Below are 18,777 nucleotides of genomic sequence, written 5' to 3' on the forward strand. Positions count from 1 at the left end.
GTGCCGTATTTCTTTGTTTAGCGATGAGATGGATATATGTACAGTGAAATGGAGACCGGAACATTTCCCCTATACCATGATGGCTTTCTTTAGCCTACTGGTAAGATACACGTCTACAAAGCAAAATCATGGCTAGGTTTGATTTTGGGTCCGTTCTAGGAAATATTATGGCTGGGTATTTTCTTTTTCTAGATGTGCTTGGTATAAAGAGAAAGACCATTTGGGCTGCATTCCCTATTTCAGTACGCAATGTTTATCACTCGGGCGCAATACAACCGCATTTACTTGGTTTTTTGGATTCAGAGATACGAATATCTAATAATGTACAAAAAAGTCAAATCATTTGGTTCGAATGCGACCGAGTTATAAATGATGCGGACGGGAATATGGGTGCTATCTGAATGATTTAGATTGTGTACAACTTTGGAATTCATCGATTACCATGGAAAACATACGCATGGAATCAGAGATGCGAAGAAAATTTTGCTAGGGGTACAAATCAAATTGGTTACCCAACTATGTGCTGCACAGGTTCGTGTAATTTGGATGTTATTAAAATTTATAGATAATTAATAAATAGAAGGATTCCTATGACGATCCTACAATGATTTTTAGGTAACTTCTGCTAGGGTTAAGGTTTCGAGTTTTCCCTTCCATTTAGCAAGATGCACCGACATCTTAAAAAACCTATGCAATCATCTTGTCCAGAAGTCGAGAATGGCAACTTGATGGCTGTTGCTGCTGCAACCCATCACAGAGAAAAATACGGGGGTGGGTTTTCAGCATAATATAAAGAAAGCACACTACTGCGCATATCACCAACCAAAACTGCATTTATTTTTTATTTCATCACCCCATCAGGCACATTTGGGTCGGGAAAGGTGTGCTCATTTGTCCCTTTCGATTTACATCCGCTTGCTCGCTTACTCACTCGAGCACTCGCTAGATTTCTGCTCGGTTCAAATGCAAATTTTAGCTCTAATGTCAACACAAATCAATTTGTGATTAATTTCAGTCTTTTCCTTTTCTCGTTTGCTTGCAGGTCTGAGCATCACCACCCAGCGCCGTTGGAACACCGTTATTTAGTGTAGCGAAAGAACTTTAACTATTGCTTGTTTTTTTTTGTTTTTTTTTGCATCTATCGCCAATTCACCATCAACCACTGTGAAAATCGCAATTAAATTTAAACACACTACTAAGCAACGAATTTAGAATGATCAGGAATTAACTCTCTGAAACATGTGTTACATATATTTTGCAAATCGATTTTCTTTTCGATAGGAAAAGCACCGACATCAACCAATGAGTCAGTCAGAAGATACAAGTGAAGCGGATAGCTTTTTTCGTTAAATTGCTAAACGTTTTGTTAGCAACAAAATTGCCAGAAGTAAATCCTACCGGCAGCAACGGTAGTAGTGTTTTCGTAGTTAGAACAGGACGTCGATAGTTTGTGCAGTCCAGTCGTTTTTATAACCGAAACAATGTGAGTATTCCTGCTGTATATTTGTTTGAGCGATTAATTATTCCATACAGAGAACTGCAGTCCGCACATGAGATTACGAAATCAAATAAGCGGAGACATTCGGGACGAGAGTGAGAGAAATTTAGCCTATTTATAGCCAGATCGATTGTTGTTAGATTTCATGCGGTCAGAAGATTTTAGAGTCGATGTGGTTTGGCTAAAAATATCGTCTAATTCTCACTATTCCTCCATAAAATGTCTCAGTTCTGACGGTGAATGTCTCGGTATAAGCATTGTTAATTCATTTCCATTCTATTTGTGTACGTGTGACCCATCTGCAGGGATGCCTACTATCGATACGATCCAACTGCTCCTCGTGGCATGGGACCGCCAGGTAACGCCGGTGGACCATATGCCAGGCATAGGGCGCCGCACCCGATGCAGCAGCAGCAACCGCAGTCGCAGTATCCTGCCTATCAGCCAGCCACGACGGACAATATGTATTCCATGCCGGATCATAACGCCGCGATGGGTGGCATGGCGGACAGCTTGTGGGGTACTCAACCGCCTCCGCCACCGCAGGCCAATCCGTACGCTGCTCCCATGGGCTACGGGCATCCCCAGGCAGCGCAGCCAACACAGCGTCAAACGCCAACCAGGTATGTGTGAAATCTGTGAAATGGGTTTTAATTTATTGACGTCGTAATCATGATTACTGCTACTCTTTCAAACGGTTTAATCATATAGTTGTAACTTGATGTTGTTATTGTAACTTGATGTCAGATTTCATACATTTTTAAAGAAACTAATGTATGTGACAAAATACTCTATGGCATTAGGTACGGAATCAAATTGGTTCTTCTTCTTATTATTATTGACATTACATCCCCCACTGGGACATTGCCGCCTCGCTGCTTAGTGTTCTTTCAGCACTTTTTTAGTTATTAACCGCGACGTTTCTAAGCCAAGTTACGGAATTTCCAAAAAATGTCATCCCATAGCTCCTATATTCCTCTCATCAAAAACAGAGCAATGAAAAGAAATTTGGTTTGTTTCTTATTTTTATGAGTTTTTTCAGCAGTGAGCACGCATGTTAGCAAAAAGAAGCGACGAGATTGATGCTATAATAGTATTTCTTTGTTTAACGATGAGATGAATATATGTTCAGTGAGATGAAAAATGGAACAGTCACCCTAGTCCAGTTTATGCGTTGTATTATGTTCATTCGTTTTGCTCTTTTATTTTAGTGAGAATGCACTGCTGAATGGTAGATAAAATAATCCAAACGTGTCATTAAATTTGAAGTATTGTAAAAACTCCACATTTTGCGCTGCGGCAAGTGCAGGTAGTGCTTGTTTACGAAAGTATAACAGCATTGCTAAATCTTCTGGAAAAGTATTCGTCCATCTCTTAATATAGGATCCCTATTACACGCCAATATATTTTCAGTGCGCGTGGTTGCGTGGCTCCGGCGTGCATTACGTATTAGTTGCATAACTTAATTAGTTTCACTCACTGAATGGATTTTATTTATTTGTTCAAAATCACTTCGTCACTCTTTCGTTCTAGAAATTGGTTCGGTATACTTGACTGAGAGCTTAGAATTACAACAAAGGCAGTTGATGTGTTAAAGATCAATTCCACAGATGCGAAAATTATATGAACTTTTATATAAAGTTTCCGGCTGATTTATTCGGAGTTGGATTATTGTTGGAATTCATTGATCGTCATATAAAAAAAACATTTAATCAAAGGTGCTTGTGATGTGTAGTGCTCAAACATTGTATGTAGACGAACGCGCGCAGCAACACATGTCTCTGCCACCTTTGATAGCATTTTCACGTTTTTCATAACAATCAATTAATTTAAAGATACACACCAAAGAGAAACGGAGGTGTTCTTAGAGTTAGGTTAGAGACAAATGATCGAAGGACAGAGGGTCTAAGGGGCAATTGGTCATTAAGGACAAAAATCGAAAAAGACAAACGGTCGAATGGATGAAACGTCGAAAGGGAGAAAAGATGGAAAAGGATTTCCTTCGCTTTTCTTCGTTTCCCCTTCCGTCTTTCTCTCTTCTTCCTTCTTCTTTCTTATCTTCTTTCTTCAATCGTCCTCCTCCTTTCTTCATTCTTCCTTCCTCCTTCTTTCTTATTACTTCTTCTTTTTTTTTTCTTCTTACTCGTATCTTCCTTGTTCCTTCCTCCTTTTTTCTTCTTCATTCTCTCTTCATCTTTCCTCATTTTTCCTTCTTCTTCCTTCAATTTTCCTTCTTACTTTTCATACTACTTTGTTCTCCTTTCTTCATGCTTCCTTCTCCTTTCTTTTTTCCTTCTCCCTTCTTTTTTTCCTTCTTCTTTTTGCCTTCTTCTCTTTTTCCCTTCTCATTGTTCCTTTTTCTTTATTTGTTCCTTCTACTTTTTTGTTCTTCTTTTTTAGTTGTTCCTTATTTCTACATCTTTTACCTTTTGTCCCTTTCGGCCTTTTATCGCTTTCGATTTTTTGTCATAGATTCATTTAGCTAAAATTTTTCACCCAAAGGCACAATCCTGGAGGGTTCCGGTAGGGTCAATTTGACAACACTTTTTTTTCATGATAGGCTGGGCCAGTCTTTGAAACATATATCCAAGGGGCGATAAACTTATTACGTAAAGGATTTTTTACTGGGTTTTCACTATCCTTTATCGCCACTGTACTGTTTTTTTGTGATTTGGAGTGAAGAAAATACAATACATATCTACATCACATAAATCGACTCATAATTTTGGCCACATATAAAATTATTATAGGGGGAATGACGGCTTTGGCAGGTTTTGTTCTATCATTGGCAGGGGTTTTTTTATGACTGACTAGGCTCAAATTTGGCCTAAACATTCTTTGCATATCAAAGAATATTGTGGCCAAATTTCATAAAATTTGGTCGACAAAAACCCCCTGCCAATAATAGAACAAAACCTGCCAAAGCCGTCTTTACCCTTATTTCTATTAGGAAACTGTGATAAATGTGGGGAAGAGTATTAATTTAATTTATGTTGCAATCGAATTGTTTATTTCAGCTACCGGCAGCACATGGGCGGTTATCCTCAGCAGGACACATCAAAGCTTCAGTACCCCACACAGCAAGCGATGATGGGCGGCATGATGCCACAACAGGGTTACGGATCGTTAAGTCAGCCGCAACAACCGACTCAACAGCAACAACAGCAACCACAACAACCACAGCAACAGCAGCAACGTGTTTCACAGCATTATCCCCAAGCGGGTCATTCTATGTATCCGGGAGCGCCGGTCGTTCAACCACAAACAGCAGCGGCGCAAACCGGATACGCCTCGTACGCACCCACCATGCAGCAGCACACCGGTCGATCGTCCCAGCATGTTTACAACCAGCATCAGCTCGATCAAAGCGCGTATGGGCAGCATATGAGTGCGAGCCAGGTTCCCACAAGTCTTCACCAGATGACTACCCCACAGCAACAACCTCCAGGGCAGTTGCCACAACATCCGCCCCAGCAATCCCATCTACCTATACCTGGTCAAACGCCACAAACGCAGCAACAAATGCATGCTAGCCAAATGCAGCCTGTACAGCAACAACCGCAACAAACTCAACAACAGCCAACTCACGGAAGTCAGCCATCTCACACCCAAGCTCACCCTCAACAGCATCCTGGCTTAACAAGTTTAAATTCACAACAAAGTCAGCAACAGAATAGTCTGTTAGGGAGCCAACATCCAGGCCTGGTTCATTCACAACAACCAACTAGTGGTGGTCTGATGCATAGCGCGGGTGCGTTGGCAACAGCAATGTCACAATCTCAGGCTAATCAACAGCCAGCAGGTCATCACAGTACTAGTACGCTGGGAGGACATCAAATGTCTCACAGTACAATACCAAGTGTTCCTGGCTATGGTGCGAGTGCCCCACAGCAGCAATCGTACCTACCGAACGCCACCAAACAGCAACCACAACAGCACGGAAGCAGTCCGCAATATAGAGCACCTTTCCCTCAGCTCTCCCCGCAAATGTCTCCGCGACCACCACAAATGTCCCCCCACACGCAAATGTCACCTCGGCCGGTTATGTCCCCCGCCAAACCGCCTGGCAGTGTCACTTCGCAAGCACCGCAAACTACTCTGCCTACTACCATGTCACCTCATCCTCATTTGGCCAGCTCTGGTGCAAGCATCCAGAGCCCACGACCGCAACAGTCGATGCCGGTTACAAAGCTAACGACGGCGGCCTCAGCTTCTGGACCGGTGAACACTCTGCAAGCTCTTGAACAGATGGTTATGCCTCCGTCCGCTGCTGCAGCAGGTAAGCTTATATGTTCGTAAATCGAGGATTGGATGTATGATTAAATGTGAATGGTTATTTTTTTATGTTCTAACTTATTGTTTTTACTTATTTACCACAGGTTTGGAATACTCTCAAGCTGCCGCTTATCGAGGGCCTCCGCATCAGCAGCAAATGCAGAACAATCCACTTTCTCCATTGGGCCCACGGTTGCCGATGTCCCCACAGCATCATCAACAATGGCCTCCAATGGTTCAACGACCTGGTAGCGGTGGAATAAATGGTAGTGCTCATCATGGCATGCCTCAACAACCTCCACAGCAACAACAACCACCACAGCAGCAGCAGCAACAACAACAGCTCGGAAATCAGCACCTGCCCCCGATGCATCCTCATGCTCCGCATTTACATGTGTCTCAAGCCTCCCATCCACCCCCACCACACGTTCAACAGATCTCACAGTTGAACGACATCTCCAGTCTGATACCGCCTGTGTCGCAAACGATGCATGTGATACCGCCAACTCAAGGCCCCCCTAGCGGGCTGCAGTATAGCAATCTAGATGATAAGAGTCTCGTTGACCCGTCGGTTCAGCAACAATCCCAGCAGCAACAACAACCACCGCCTCCTGTACATAGTCTTCACCAACCCCATTTATCACAACCGCAGCAGCAACCACCACCCCAACAGCAATTACCATCAATGCATCAAGCGCATCAGCATCCTCCGCAACCACAGCAGCAACCCCAACAACAGCAGCCAATGCTCACGCAACTTCAACCACCGTCGCATTTGCTGCAACTTCAATCTCAGTCAACACAGCAATCACCTTCTCAACAACATCAGTCGCACTTGACGACAATGCAACCAATGACCGTACAACAGCAACCCCCACAAACAACTCCATCTGTTCCTTCATCGCACTCGATTTCCCAGCAGCTGCAATCTCCTTCATTTAATGATGAGATGATGATGTCGCCTAGCGGTCAAACTCAGCAGCATCAGCCACAACAGCAACCACCACCACAGCAACAGCAGCCACAACACATACCTAGTGCCACAGTACCAAGTGCTCCAACTTCGGTAGCATCACCGGTTGCGCCACCAGTCACGCATCAACCGGTTCCTGTTACACAAGCACCTCATTTGAGCGATTTGCAATCGCTCCCTACAGTAACACCTGTATCGACTCCATCACAACATTCGCAACATCAGCAACAGCAGCATACCACAGCTTCTTCAGTAGAGCTTCCACCGATTTCGACCCTGTCGGCGGAACCAACTGTCACAAGCGTCGAAAGTGTTGTGCCACCGCTCAGTAATACAGAGTCCCTAAAACCATCTGCTGATCTCAGTCTCATCGACAGTCTTACTTCAAGTAATGCTAATGAAGCTCCTTCGAGTTTAGGAGCGGCTGGATCCATACCGGAGTCAGCCGTAAGTGAGACGGACAGTTTACAGCAAAGGCATTCCATGTCTGAGCAAAATAGCAGCAACGAAGAATCGCGTGACAGCATTGTGCCGGCTCCTGCGGAATCAAATACCGACGAGAGCAAGTCTTCGAGTTCTTTAATGTCCGGAACGGATTTCGAATCCATGAATCAAACAAATAACGGATCAACGAATTTGCTGCTGAACTCAGACACTGGATTGGATGAAACAATCCGGGAAAGCCAAACACTCGGTTTGGAGACGACGAATACTGAAACAAACGATAAACGAGATGATGTGTATCATTCTGATAACTCAAATCAAGCCCCAAGTTTCGATGCTAAAAAGACTGAAATATCCTTGGATTCGGCAACCGCAACCGAACCTATCACATCTGTAATGTTGACCGAACTCCAAGCACCGGAAGTGACGACAGCTTCTACGACGACCACAAGTCCCGAACAGTCGGTACCAACTTCAACTACGACTCCAACATTACCTACAGCGGCCATGTCAGCTTACCCAAATCAATCTGAAACGATGCCCGGTGAGCAGATCATATCGACCAGTACGCCGGTGACGACGATACCTTCGAATACAACACAAATTCCACCGCAAATGTACGGTGCAATGGGTCCTGCGTCAGGGCAGGCCCCACCGATGTATGGAATACATATGCCGCCAGGCGGTCCAATTATTCACGGTCCTCATGGCCCTGGTGTGCACGGTATGATGAGCCCGGATATGATGAATCCATATCAGACGCCGTATCAGACCCATTCTCAGGAGCGATCCGCTCTCCAGCAACAACTACAGGATCTTTACAAACTTCCCATGGCTGACAATCAAGAAAAAGTAATGCGTATACAGGAAAGGATTGCCATGTTACAGCAACATGAAACGGCTGACGCATGTCAGGGTGGTTCCCAATGCATGATGCAGAATCACTCGATGTACTCATCCGCGATGATTGATAGCCCACAAGTGACAAGCACGACTGGTCGACGTTGTCGAACTCCTTCGAATAAACCACGTGAACCCCGTTTAAAGAAAGCGGAAAAATGACCCAGGAAGCAGCTGCGGCTGCCGCTGCTGCTGCTGCATCTGTCGCTCTTACGCCTGTACCAGGGCAACCTCAGCCGCCGCAGCAACCGCTGGTTACCTCCGGTGATGAAACTTCTCAAACTCAAACGGTGGTCACCGCATTACCTGTATCGGACGATTCCGTTACAGCTGAAACCGGATTGTTAGAAGTAACATCGGAAAGTTGCAATGACACATTGAATGAAACTGAATCTCAAGAAAATCTCTCCGTGGACTCCGTGGGAGATCTGGACACTGCAACTGATGCCAGCTGGAAAAAGTTAAAAAAAAACGCGAAAACCTCGGGAGCCTATAGAACCCAAGAAACCTAAAGAACCAACGGAGAAGAAGGAGCCTAAGAAAAAATAACCTAAGGATACTGATATGTCTAAGAAAAAACGTGGTAAAAAGGGAGCACCAGAAGGCGACAATTCTATGTCAATGGATGCCAATAGTCAAGATCATGACCAAGATCTTTCGAAGGCCACAAGTGAAGCGGATGAGAACCAAACGCTTGCTTCATTGATGCATTCCCAAAATTCAACTGATGCCACAAGTGGTCCCGATAAAGAATCCAAAACAGAAGAGATGGTTGCGAATAAGGATGAGGTGACAGATTTTGACGACATTCCAGTGTCTAAAATTCCAATAAAAAGCTTACTGGAGGAGAGCGAAACGAAAGAAAAGGAGCGTGAAAATGAAGACAGTGTGGGAGAAAGTGCGGAAGCAGAAGGTGATACCCCCAAGAAGAAGAAGAGCAGTAAAAAGAAGGAGCCAGGAAGTGGTGAGAGCAAGAAGAAAAGCTCATCCAGTTCCAGGAGCAAAAAACCATCGGGTGGAAGTAGTTCGAAGAGTCGATCACGTCGAATTAGACTGACGGTTGAATCGGACGGAGAAGGAGATGATCTAATAACTACGCCACCCCCATCACCTCCACCGGATTCGGAAATCGACAGTTCCAAACGCCGGTCTGCTCGAAATACCCAACGGAAAAAATACGTAGATGATGTTATGCTCCGATTCTCCGATGATGAGTCCGGTATTATATCTCCTATTCCACCTACGAGAAAAGAAAAGAAAGTAGCAGAATCTGCTGAAAAGAAGGATGCTGACAGCAGTGGGGAAGGTGCCATAGCGGGCCCTTCGTCCGAAGCTACCGATACAAACTCCGGCACAGTTGGGACGGAGGGAGGAGAAGAGGTTAGCACCACGGATTCGAAGCCTGAAACGAGTAGTGAAGTGAAATCTGAGGAAGCTAATAAACCAAACTATGTGTATGTGAATACAGGAGACGAGGACTCAATGGTAAGTTGAAGATGTCGCAAGTTTCACTCCATTTTTTCAATAAAGTTGGACAAGATAGTTAAGAATCAGAACCGTTCTCTATCGTATTATAATTACTTACTATTTTGTATACACATTTTTAACTAATTTATTTATTTTTAAACCAGGTTGTCCATTATGTTCTCGCAGTAAGAATGGGTAAACGAGAATTGAAACCTGATCCACCACCACCGCCGCCGAAAGAAAAAACTCCTGAACCAGAAGTGAAAGCTGAGGATACTGAAAAAGGGAAGGCGATTGCAGTGAATCTTCTGAAAAGAAGCAAGAAGAAGGAGAAGCAGATCCCGAAAAAGAGACTGACTCTGATGACAAAGAAGAGGACAATAAAGAAAGCAAAAAACAAAATGATGCTGAAGAACATGAAACTAAAATGGAAGTCGATGAACAAGTTGATGAGGAACCAAAAATAGACGAACAATCAAAGGAGGAAATTGAAAAAACGTCAAACATTTCAGAGGTAGAAAAAATGGAAACAGATGACCTGGAAGAATCCGAGAAAGATTCTGCAGAAAATGATTCTGAGAAAGTTAAGGCGAAACAGCATGACAGTGATGAAGAATCGTCTGAAGATAAAGAAGAATCAGCAAAATTATCAGCGGAGAAAAAGGGAGGCGAGAAGATGGATACTGACGACCAAAAAGATACCAAGGATGAGAAAACTGAAGATGAAAAGAATGAAGACAAGCCAGAAGAAAAGAAGGAACCACCGGTGTTCATCGACGTTGAGGAATACTATGTGAAGTATCGTAACTTTTCCTATCTACACTGCGAGTGGCGTACTGAAGATGAGCTTTTCAAAGGCGATAAACGAGTTGGAAACAAAATCAAACGTTTTTTGCAAAAGCAGCAGCAGCAGCTCAATATCTTCGAGTCCTTGGATGAGGAGCCGTTCAATCCGGACTTTGTCGAAGTTGATCGAGTGCTGGATGTTTCCGAGCATACCGACGACGACGGCAAAACGGTGAAGCATTACTTAGTGAAATGGAAGAGTTTGCCTTATGAAGACAGCACCTGGGAATTGGAGGACGATGTAGATCTTCCTAAGATCGAACAATACTACAGATTTAATAAAATTCCACCGAAAAGTGAATGGAAAACTAAGAAACGGCCACATCCAGATCAGTGGAAGGCTCTGCCAGAGAGTCCTACTTATAAGGCAGGTAACAGGCTGCGTCCTTATCAGCTGGAAGGTCTAAACTGGTTGCGGTACTCGTGGTATAAGGGAAATAATTGTATTTTGGCCGACGAAATGGGTCTAGGCAAAACCATCCAGAGCTTGACATTCGTACATTCGGTTTATGAGTATGGCATTCGAGGGCCGTTCCTGGTGATTGCGCCTTTGTCAACCATTCCTAATTGGCAGCGAGAGTTCGAAGGGTGGACGGACATGAATGTGATCGTTTATCATGGTTCAGCTACCAGTAGGCAAATGATTCAGGACTACGAGGTGTTCTACCGTTATGAAAATGGAAAGTACATAAAAGACATCAATAAATTCAACGTGTTGATTACGACATTTGAAATGATCGTCACAGATTATCAGGACTTGAAACCGTTCAATTTCCGAGTGTGTGTCATCGATGAGGCTCATCGCTTGAAGAACCGTAATTGTAAATTATTGGAAGGTCTCCGTCAGCTAAGTCTGGAACATCGTGTACTTCTTTCGGGAACTCCGTTGCAGAACAACGTTAATGAATTGTTCTCGTTGCTGAACTTCCTTGAACCAAGCCAGTTCTCATCAAATGATGAGTTCTTGCGGGAATTCGGAAGTCTGAAAACGGAGAGTGAAGTACTCAAACTACAGGCGTTGCTTAAACCTATGATGCTACGGCGATTGAAGGACGATGTCGAGAAGTCGCTTGCTCCGAAGGAGGAAACAATTGTTGAAGTAGAACTGACCAACATTCAGAAAAAGTATTATCGAGGCATCCTAGAGCAAAACTTCTCATTTTTGATGAAGGGAACGACCTCAGCAAATATTCCGAACCTGATGAACACTATGATGGAGTTGAGAAAGTGTTGTATTCATCCATATTTGCTAAATGGTGCCGAAGATCAAATTCAATACGATTATCGTCAACAGCACGGCGATGATGCGGAAGCGTACTACAAAAACTTGATCGTGTCATCTGGTAAAATGGTGCTGATTGATAAACTGCTGCCAAAATTGAAAGCAAATGGTCATCGAGTATTGATTTTCAGTCAAATGGTCCGCTGTTTGGATATTTTGGAAGATTATTTAATTTATCGGAAATATCCCTTTGAGCGTATTGACGGTCGTATTCGTGGAAATTTGCGTCAAGCTGCCATTGATCGATATTCGAAACCAGATTCCGATCGGTTTGTCTTCCTGTTGTGTACGAAAGCTGGTGGTTTGGGAATCAATTTAACTGCAGCTGATACGGTTATCATTTACGACAGTGACTGGAACCCGCAGAACGATTTACAAGCGCAGGCGCGTTGTCATCGTATCGGTCAGCAAAAGATGGTTAAAATCTATCGCTTGCTTTGTCGCAACACATACGAGCGCGAGATGTTCGATAAGGCTTCGCTCAAGCTGGGCTTGGATAAGGCCATTCTACAAAGTATGAATACCGCTCAAGGAGGAAAGGATAACAACAAACAATTGTCGAAGAAAGAGATTGAGGATCTCTTGAAAAAGGGTGCCTATGGAGCCGTTATGGATGACGATGCAGGTGACAAGTTCTGTGAAGAAGACATCGATTCCATTCTGCTTCGACGAACACAGGTTATCACCATGGAGAGTGAGAAGGGCTCAACGTTCTCGAAAGCCTCCTTCGCAGCAGCCGCCAATCGGAGCGATATCAATATCGATGATCCAGATTTCTGGAACAAGTGGGCTAAAAAGGCTGAGATTGATCCCTCGGCGTGCGAGAAGGACGAAACAGAAGACTTGGTCATTGCGGAGCCGCGAAAACGTACGCAGATCAAACGATACGGCCATGATGATGGTGTTATGGATATGTCCGATGAATCTTCAGGCGAGCACGGAAGCGAAGGTGAAGAAGGTAGCGGTGGTTTGAAGACCAGAAGCAAACGGAACCGTGGCAAGGACAAAAACAAGAAACAGCAGGTCGAGAAGGATGAATACATTCCCCGAGATCGGGATACACTGGCGGCACTCGGATTCGACGAAGTATCCTACGGAAACTGGGCTCGTTCTGAGTTGTTCAAGGTGGAGAAAGGATTGCTCTCGCATGGGTAAGTTGTTTTGGTTCGTGATATTTGTCGGCATAAACATAACAGTTTTTTTTTCTTCAAATTTTAATTTCAGATGGGCCCGCTGGACTGAAATTTTGGAACAAGGACAGTTTAAGCGAGGTTGGCGTGAGCAAGACATCGAAGAATGTTCTCGTATTATTGTGAGTATTATCGATGAAATTTTTCTTCATTCCGTTTTAAAAAACTGGGGCGAATGGAAGTAAGGAGTCCATCCTATATATTAATTTTATTTCAAGCTCAAACATAATAATACAAATAATATAAATCTCATATTATAACAAATTTCAATTAATTAAGTTGTGGAATTGTGCACTTGCTCATTTCATTCGCCAATGTTTTAAAATACATCAGGAAGAGGATTTATTCTTAATGATGACTGCTATGCTAATATTGAGGAAACTTTAGGTTTTCGCTGAGTAAAACAAAGTTAACTTCTCAACTTTTAACTGAAAGAATATGGTTTATTGTTCCATTATGAACAATATTGTTACGATTTGATTGTTCAACCATTGTCTAATTTTTGTTGTAGTTGCTGTATTGTCTCGATCGCTATCAGGGAGACGAGAAGATCAAGAATTTCATTTGGGAACTGATCACCCCTTCGGAAGGTGGTGAGCAACGTGAGATCGCTCGCAATCATAGTGGATTACATAACCTGGTTCCCAGAGGACGAAATGCCAAAGGTAATTAGTTTTCTCGCATGCATGTTCCTTATTCGAAATTACAATTCGAACGTTGTGTTTAAACCTTAGGACGCAAATCTGCGAACCCGGGAGCACCAGGAGCTCCGACACTGAAGCGTGAAGGAAGCGTCACAGATGTAAATGAAGATGGTTCATCGAATTCCTCCGGCACGCAGAAAGAGCCAAAAGCGACCAAGTCCGACACCGATTCTGGTGGCTCCAGCACGCCGACCACTGATCCGAATCACTGGAGCAAAGATGAAAAATATGACGCAGAGAATATGTTAGATGTGAATTACAAGAAACATCTTACAAGACATGCTAACAAGTAATTCTGCTACCATCCCTTCTTCAGAAGTAACAAAAACTTATATATGCCTTCTTTCATCTGCAGAGTGCTTCTTCGCGTCCGGATGCTGTATTACATCAAGCACGAAGTCCTCGGTGACTTGGTGACGCAGATTCAAGAGGGTGCCAATGCGAGGTATTTGGCCCTTGCCGGGCGGTTTACGTTGTTTCTCGAAAACTATTTTTGCTAATCGTTACAATCTCAATCAGTTCATTTTTCATTTTCGTACGCGCTACTCCTTTACCTCTTTATCTCCCATGTTCTAATTGTATCTGATTCTTTTTTTTGCGAATAACTGTTTTAATCAAACTGACTGTTGGTTCCAAATTGTTCGAAATTTGTACGATCGCGTTATTTGTGGAAATATTGAAGCACTCACATTATTCCTTTCATAATACAAAACTTTTTACATAAACACTATAACCGTACATGCTAACCACGGGGAAGTTCTTGAGGCAAATTTCGCCAATTCGTGATCACCAATCGCACAACGCTCTATCACTTGCCTACAGTACACGCCTTGTGATACATGCATTATCCCCATGCCTATTTGATCACATGTCATACACAAATATCTACATTTCAAATGTATCATCATCGTTTCGTTGGAGCTTTTCCTATGCAGAACATTCGAACATAATACATACATTTTATTACCAAGATTTACACCGCTGTATCTTGCTGCTATGTTTATTTTCTCTTGATATTTAACTTTTTCGTGTTTTTGTCGACTTATTGTGATTGTTATAACTTTCTTTATCTACTCATAATATATGCTCTATGAACAGTATTTGCGCAATCCTCCTGTCCACGCGATTGGGAATACAAACAGCAGATAGAGTATTGCCCTCTGTACCTAAAACTAAGCTAACAAATTTTACTAGCTCTTTCCAATGTCCGCCCACGCCCACCCTTTAGCCTATATTTATTTGAGTTTTGCTCCATTCAAATCACATCGTTTTTTTGTTCCGCTACCACCGTCTCTCAATTTTCGTCCAATCTACGTGATGTCTTCAGCGGCCCAACTCTCGACTGAAAGTAAGAGTGTTATTTACGGACCAGCGATGCGATACTTTCAAACGAATCATTTCCCCGTTTGATATTGCTGATGTATGTAGGAAAGGCTTCGGATTTCTCACTCATATAATGAGTCATCTACTCTTTTGCCTTATTCCGGGCAAATGCGTACTTTGCGTACTGGGGCCCTCCTTAGCCGTGCGATAAGATGCGCGGCTACAAAGCAAGACCACGCTGAGGATGGCTGGGTTCGATTCCCGGTGCTGGTCTAAGCAATTTTTGGATTGGAAATTGTCTCGACTTCCCTGGGCATAAAAGTATCATCGTGTTAGCCTCATGATATACGAATGCAAAAATGGTAACTTGGCTTAGAAACCTCGCAGTTAATAACTGTGGAAGTGGAACACTAAGCTGCGAGGCGGCTCTGTCCCAGTTTGGGGATGTAATGCCAAGAAGAAGAAGAAGAAGCGTACTTTGCAAGAAGCGGTCATCTACTCTTTTGGCTTATTCCGGGCAAATGCGTTATACTTCTACATACTTCTAAAAATGGAAATCATATATTCTTACGATTAACCTTTTTTGTGCCAAATGGTCGTTATGCCAAACGGCCCATTGTATTTGATACATCTTTTCAAGGATTATGCCAAATGGTCGTTATGCCAAATGGCCTCGAGATACGCAACAAATTATGCCAAATGGTCTTAAGTCAAATAACCTTCAGACATTTAAGTCGTCATGCCAAACGGCCTTATGACATATGGCCTTCTCTCTTCTATGCGGATAGAACGACGGGTGTTAAATTCTTGAGCGCCGGATTTAATTTCACTCCACCAAATTCTCCTTCTCGTTACTTCATATTATTTTTACAATCATATTCAGAATAAATTAAACCGAGCGGGTTTCGAACTCAAAACAACTTTATAATGAATCTGTGAGAAAAACTGCTGTATTGAACCTTCTACTTACCGTGGCGCAAGGTCAGTTCCAATTACTTTTGAGAGACAAAATAAGCAGCATTTGATTTTCTCGAAACATGGGAAGAACAATAATAAATTTCCGAACCATCGCTTGCTTGTGCCGGAGTTTATGGCTCTGTAATTTATCCGGATAAAATGGATGGTGGAGAAATCTGTTGTCGCGTGAGTGAGTGCAAAATCCGAACCCTGGCGTAGGTAAATGGTAAATGCGCATCTTTTATTTCTTTATTTAGGCTACGAGGCGATTTCCCGCTTGGTCTACGGCTTGTTTACAGATATTTTTGTTGTCGCATAAGGTTTAGCCGACCCAGCCCCACTTCCGATCCGAAATTTCTGTTGCTATCGGCCTATGGTGACAACCTGACAACGACGATGGAGCTCGTTGTTTGAGATCCAGTTGCGAGGCAACTAGGCACGAATTGTTTTTTCAGACCCCATTCAATTTTGGCAACACGCTCGGAACATTTATGTTGGCAAAATCGAATAGTTTTTGTGTTTTTATGATGTTTAACATTTCTCGCCTATCTTTTCAAAAGGACCTAAGTAACATTTTTTTCATGAAATAATTTGAGTACTGCAATCAAAAGCTTTCATGTTGTTCTGTTTATTGCGCTATTGAAATTAATTCATGAAAAAAATGTTACTTAGGACCTTTTGAAAGTTAAGCGAGATTTCTTCACTTACTGTGACACTTTTTTTTACGCTGATGAAATGAAATCTAAGCGTTTACACAATTTTTTTAAATTATTTTTTTACGTCGGTTGGTCTAACATTTTTTTACATACAAAAAAATTGAAATTTCTTTATTTTTTTCGTGTTTTCCCAACGATTTTTTTTGCTTTGGTTTAGGAGTCTCATCAATTTAACAAGGATTATGAGATTTTCGTGGTTGATAAGCAATATCAAATTTTTAAACATTAAAATCGAATGGAATCTGTACTTAGTATACTATCGTCATACGCATATTTGTCCCATGTTTGCTGAAGAATCAAAAATGGTATTCTAATAACCATCGAACATTTTTCTGAAAATTTTCAATATAAAAATAGTTAATTAATTGCATATTATTCGGCAACTCGGCTCGGTTAATCAAGCATCCGAGAGATATTCAATTTGCAAAAAAGAGCTAACCGCGATGGAGGTTGGTACTCGGATTCTGATGGCTTTTCCGCAAACGAGACCTTTAAGCGATCTTGTTGTGTAGGGGTTATCACGCCTATCTAGAGAGTAGGAGGTCGAGGGTACGAGTCCCTCCAAGACACGTGGATTCTTTTTCGCAAATTTCATATCAATTTGTCCATGTCGAAGCATGTACTATGCATATGCACAGCCAAGATATTTAACAAAAAAAAAATCACCTGTCATAAGACGAGTTTGAACAATCCCATTGAATTCCACCACTTAATTGTTAAATAAGGCCGGGGTTTATCAAATTAATTGTTCACAGTGTGATAAAGTATATGTAGGTCAAACAAAAAGATCGTTAGATGTAAGGTTCAAAGAACATATTGCAGAAGTAAGTAAGGCTAAGAGGGAAACTGATAAGGGATTAAATTATGAGTTTAGGTCTAAGGTAGCTGAACATGTATATCAGGAAAATCATTCAATTACGACATCAAACATTAAAATTTTAAGAAATGTCTCTTCTCCGTGGAAACTTGATGTTGCTGAGAGCTTGGAAATCTACCGACAGGTACAAACGCGGTTGTTGAATAAAGATCAAGGAAATGGTAGCTCCTGGCTCTTCAAGTTTATACCTAAGCATTAAGCGCATCAAGCGAGTAGAAATAAGCACCGTAGTAAGATAAGTACCTAGATAAATTATTATACCTACGCATAGTATAAATAGTGTAAGCTGCGATCATTTTCTTCAAGTCGAGTCAAGTACAAGACACTGAAGACGGCCTTACTGTTGAGGTCGAAATACGTATCTGTCAGGATACAATTAAGTGGTGGAATTCAATGGGATTGTTCAAACTCGTCTTATGACAGGTGAAAACATTCCACTAAAAAGCTCAAAATAATTTTCTTATCAAAATGGCATCCAAGCGGAACGAGCGTAGTACTTTTATAGATTTGAAGAGGAGGATCGCAGGTATTCTAAGGACGTGGCCTTCCTTAAGAAGTGCTGAAGGAGAGGCTGACTCCTGTCAGCCATAGGATTAAGATGGAGCTCACATCCCAAAATCTATCAGTAAGAGGGCGGAATCGGATTTGTTGAAGTTGTCAATCAGGACACTATGCCAAGCTAGAGAGGTTGAACTTAGAGTGCTACAACCTGCACCTCAAGCTGGCAAAGGAGAACCAAGATTCTTTCGACATATTCCTAAAGAAGGTACAGCGGGCCGAAGAGTGTGAAGCGGACAGGAAGAGGAGACTGCACAAGAAGAAATTGACCATTCTACGAGGTAAATCAGCGACGGAAGGTAGAACGACTAACCCCACAGTACAAATGATCGAGGGATTCGTTGTTAAGGTGAGTTACGGCGGCGTCCAAAAATGGCAGGCACAATGGCTGTGCTATCCTCACCTCGCGTTTTTGCTCGCACAAATGTAAATATTTAGGCGGTTAGCACATCTGTGAACCATTTTTTCGTGTATGCTGCAAGTGAGCAAAGGTGAAAAACTACTTTCCGCTTTTGCCTGTCGTTTACTTTTCGAGTTATGTGCCCTTTAAAGCGCTATGTCGATTTTTAATTGGACTTTAACGCGATTCACCTTAACCGTTCGACACAGCAGTTTACGGAGGAACAATTAGCACACCTCAACAAGGGGTTAGGGTATGCGACAACCCAGAAAGCGGATCTAGAGCAGATAATCGTGGATACTGAGACAGCGATTTCACGAAATGTTGATCAACGGGACCAGAATAGCGTGAGAAACATCGTAGCAGA

The 18,777-nt window shown here is 42.6% G+C and overlaps 1 protein-coding gene and 1 non-coding gene across 2 annotated transcripts in view; both read left to right on the top strand.

The window, feature by feature from the left end:
- The window catches only part of LOC134213484 (uncharacterized), a 72,058-nt gene that overhangs the window by 25,225 nt on the left and 28,056 nt on the right, over positions 1 to 18,777 (top strand). The window contains 12 exon segments of the mRNA XM_062692574.1: positions 1,282 to 1,483; positions 1,804 to 2,121; positions 4,516 to 5,777; positions 5,878 to 8,247; positions 8,250 to 8,554; positions 8,556 to 9,575; positions 9,722 to 9,833; positions 9,836 to 12,836; positions 12,910 to 12,997; positions 13,387 to 13,540; positions 13,610 to 13,868; positions 13,935 to 14,024. Of these exon segments, the coding sequence (XP_062548558.1) occupies positions 1,482 to 1,483; positions 1,804 to 2,121; positions 4,516 to 5,777; positions 5,878 to 8,247; positions 8,250 to 8,554; positions 8,556 to 9,575; positions 9,722 to 9,833; positions 9,836 to 12,836; positions 12,910 to 12,997; positions 13,387 to 13,540; positions 13,610 to 13,868; positions 13,935 to 14,024 (8,981 nt within the window). The 5' untranslated portion in view covers positions 1,282 to 1,481.
- Positions 13,222 to 13,312, top strand: LOC134218678 (small nucleolar RNA U6-53/MBII-28). The gene has a single exon (XR_009981439.1). It is a non-coding gene; the product is annotated as a small nucleolar RNA U6-53/MBII-28 (small nucleolar RNA).

This window comes from Armigeres subalbatus, chromosome 2 (genome assembly GCF_024139115.2).
Source record: "Armigeres subalbatus isolate Guangzhou_Male chromosome 2, GZ_Asu_2, whole genome shotgun sequence".
Taxonomy (NCBI): domain Eukaryota; kingdom Metazoa; phylum Arthropoda; class Insecta; order Diptera; family Culicidae; genus Armigeres; species Armigeres subalbatus.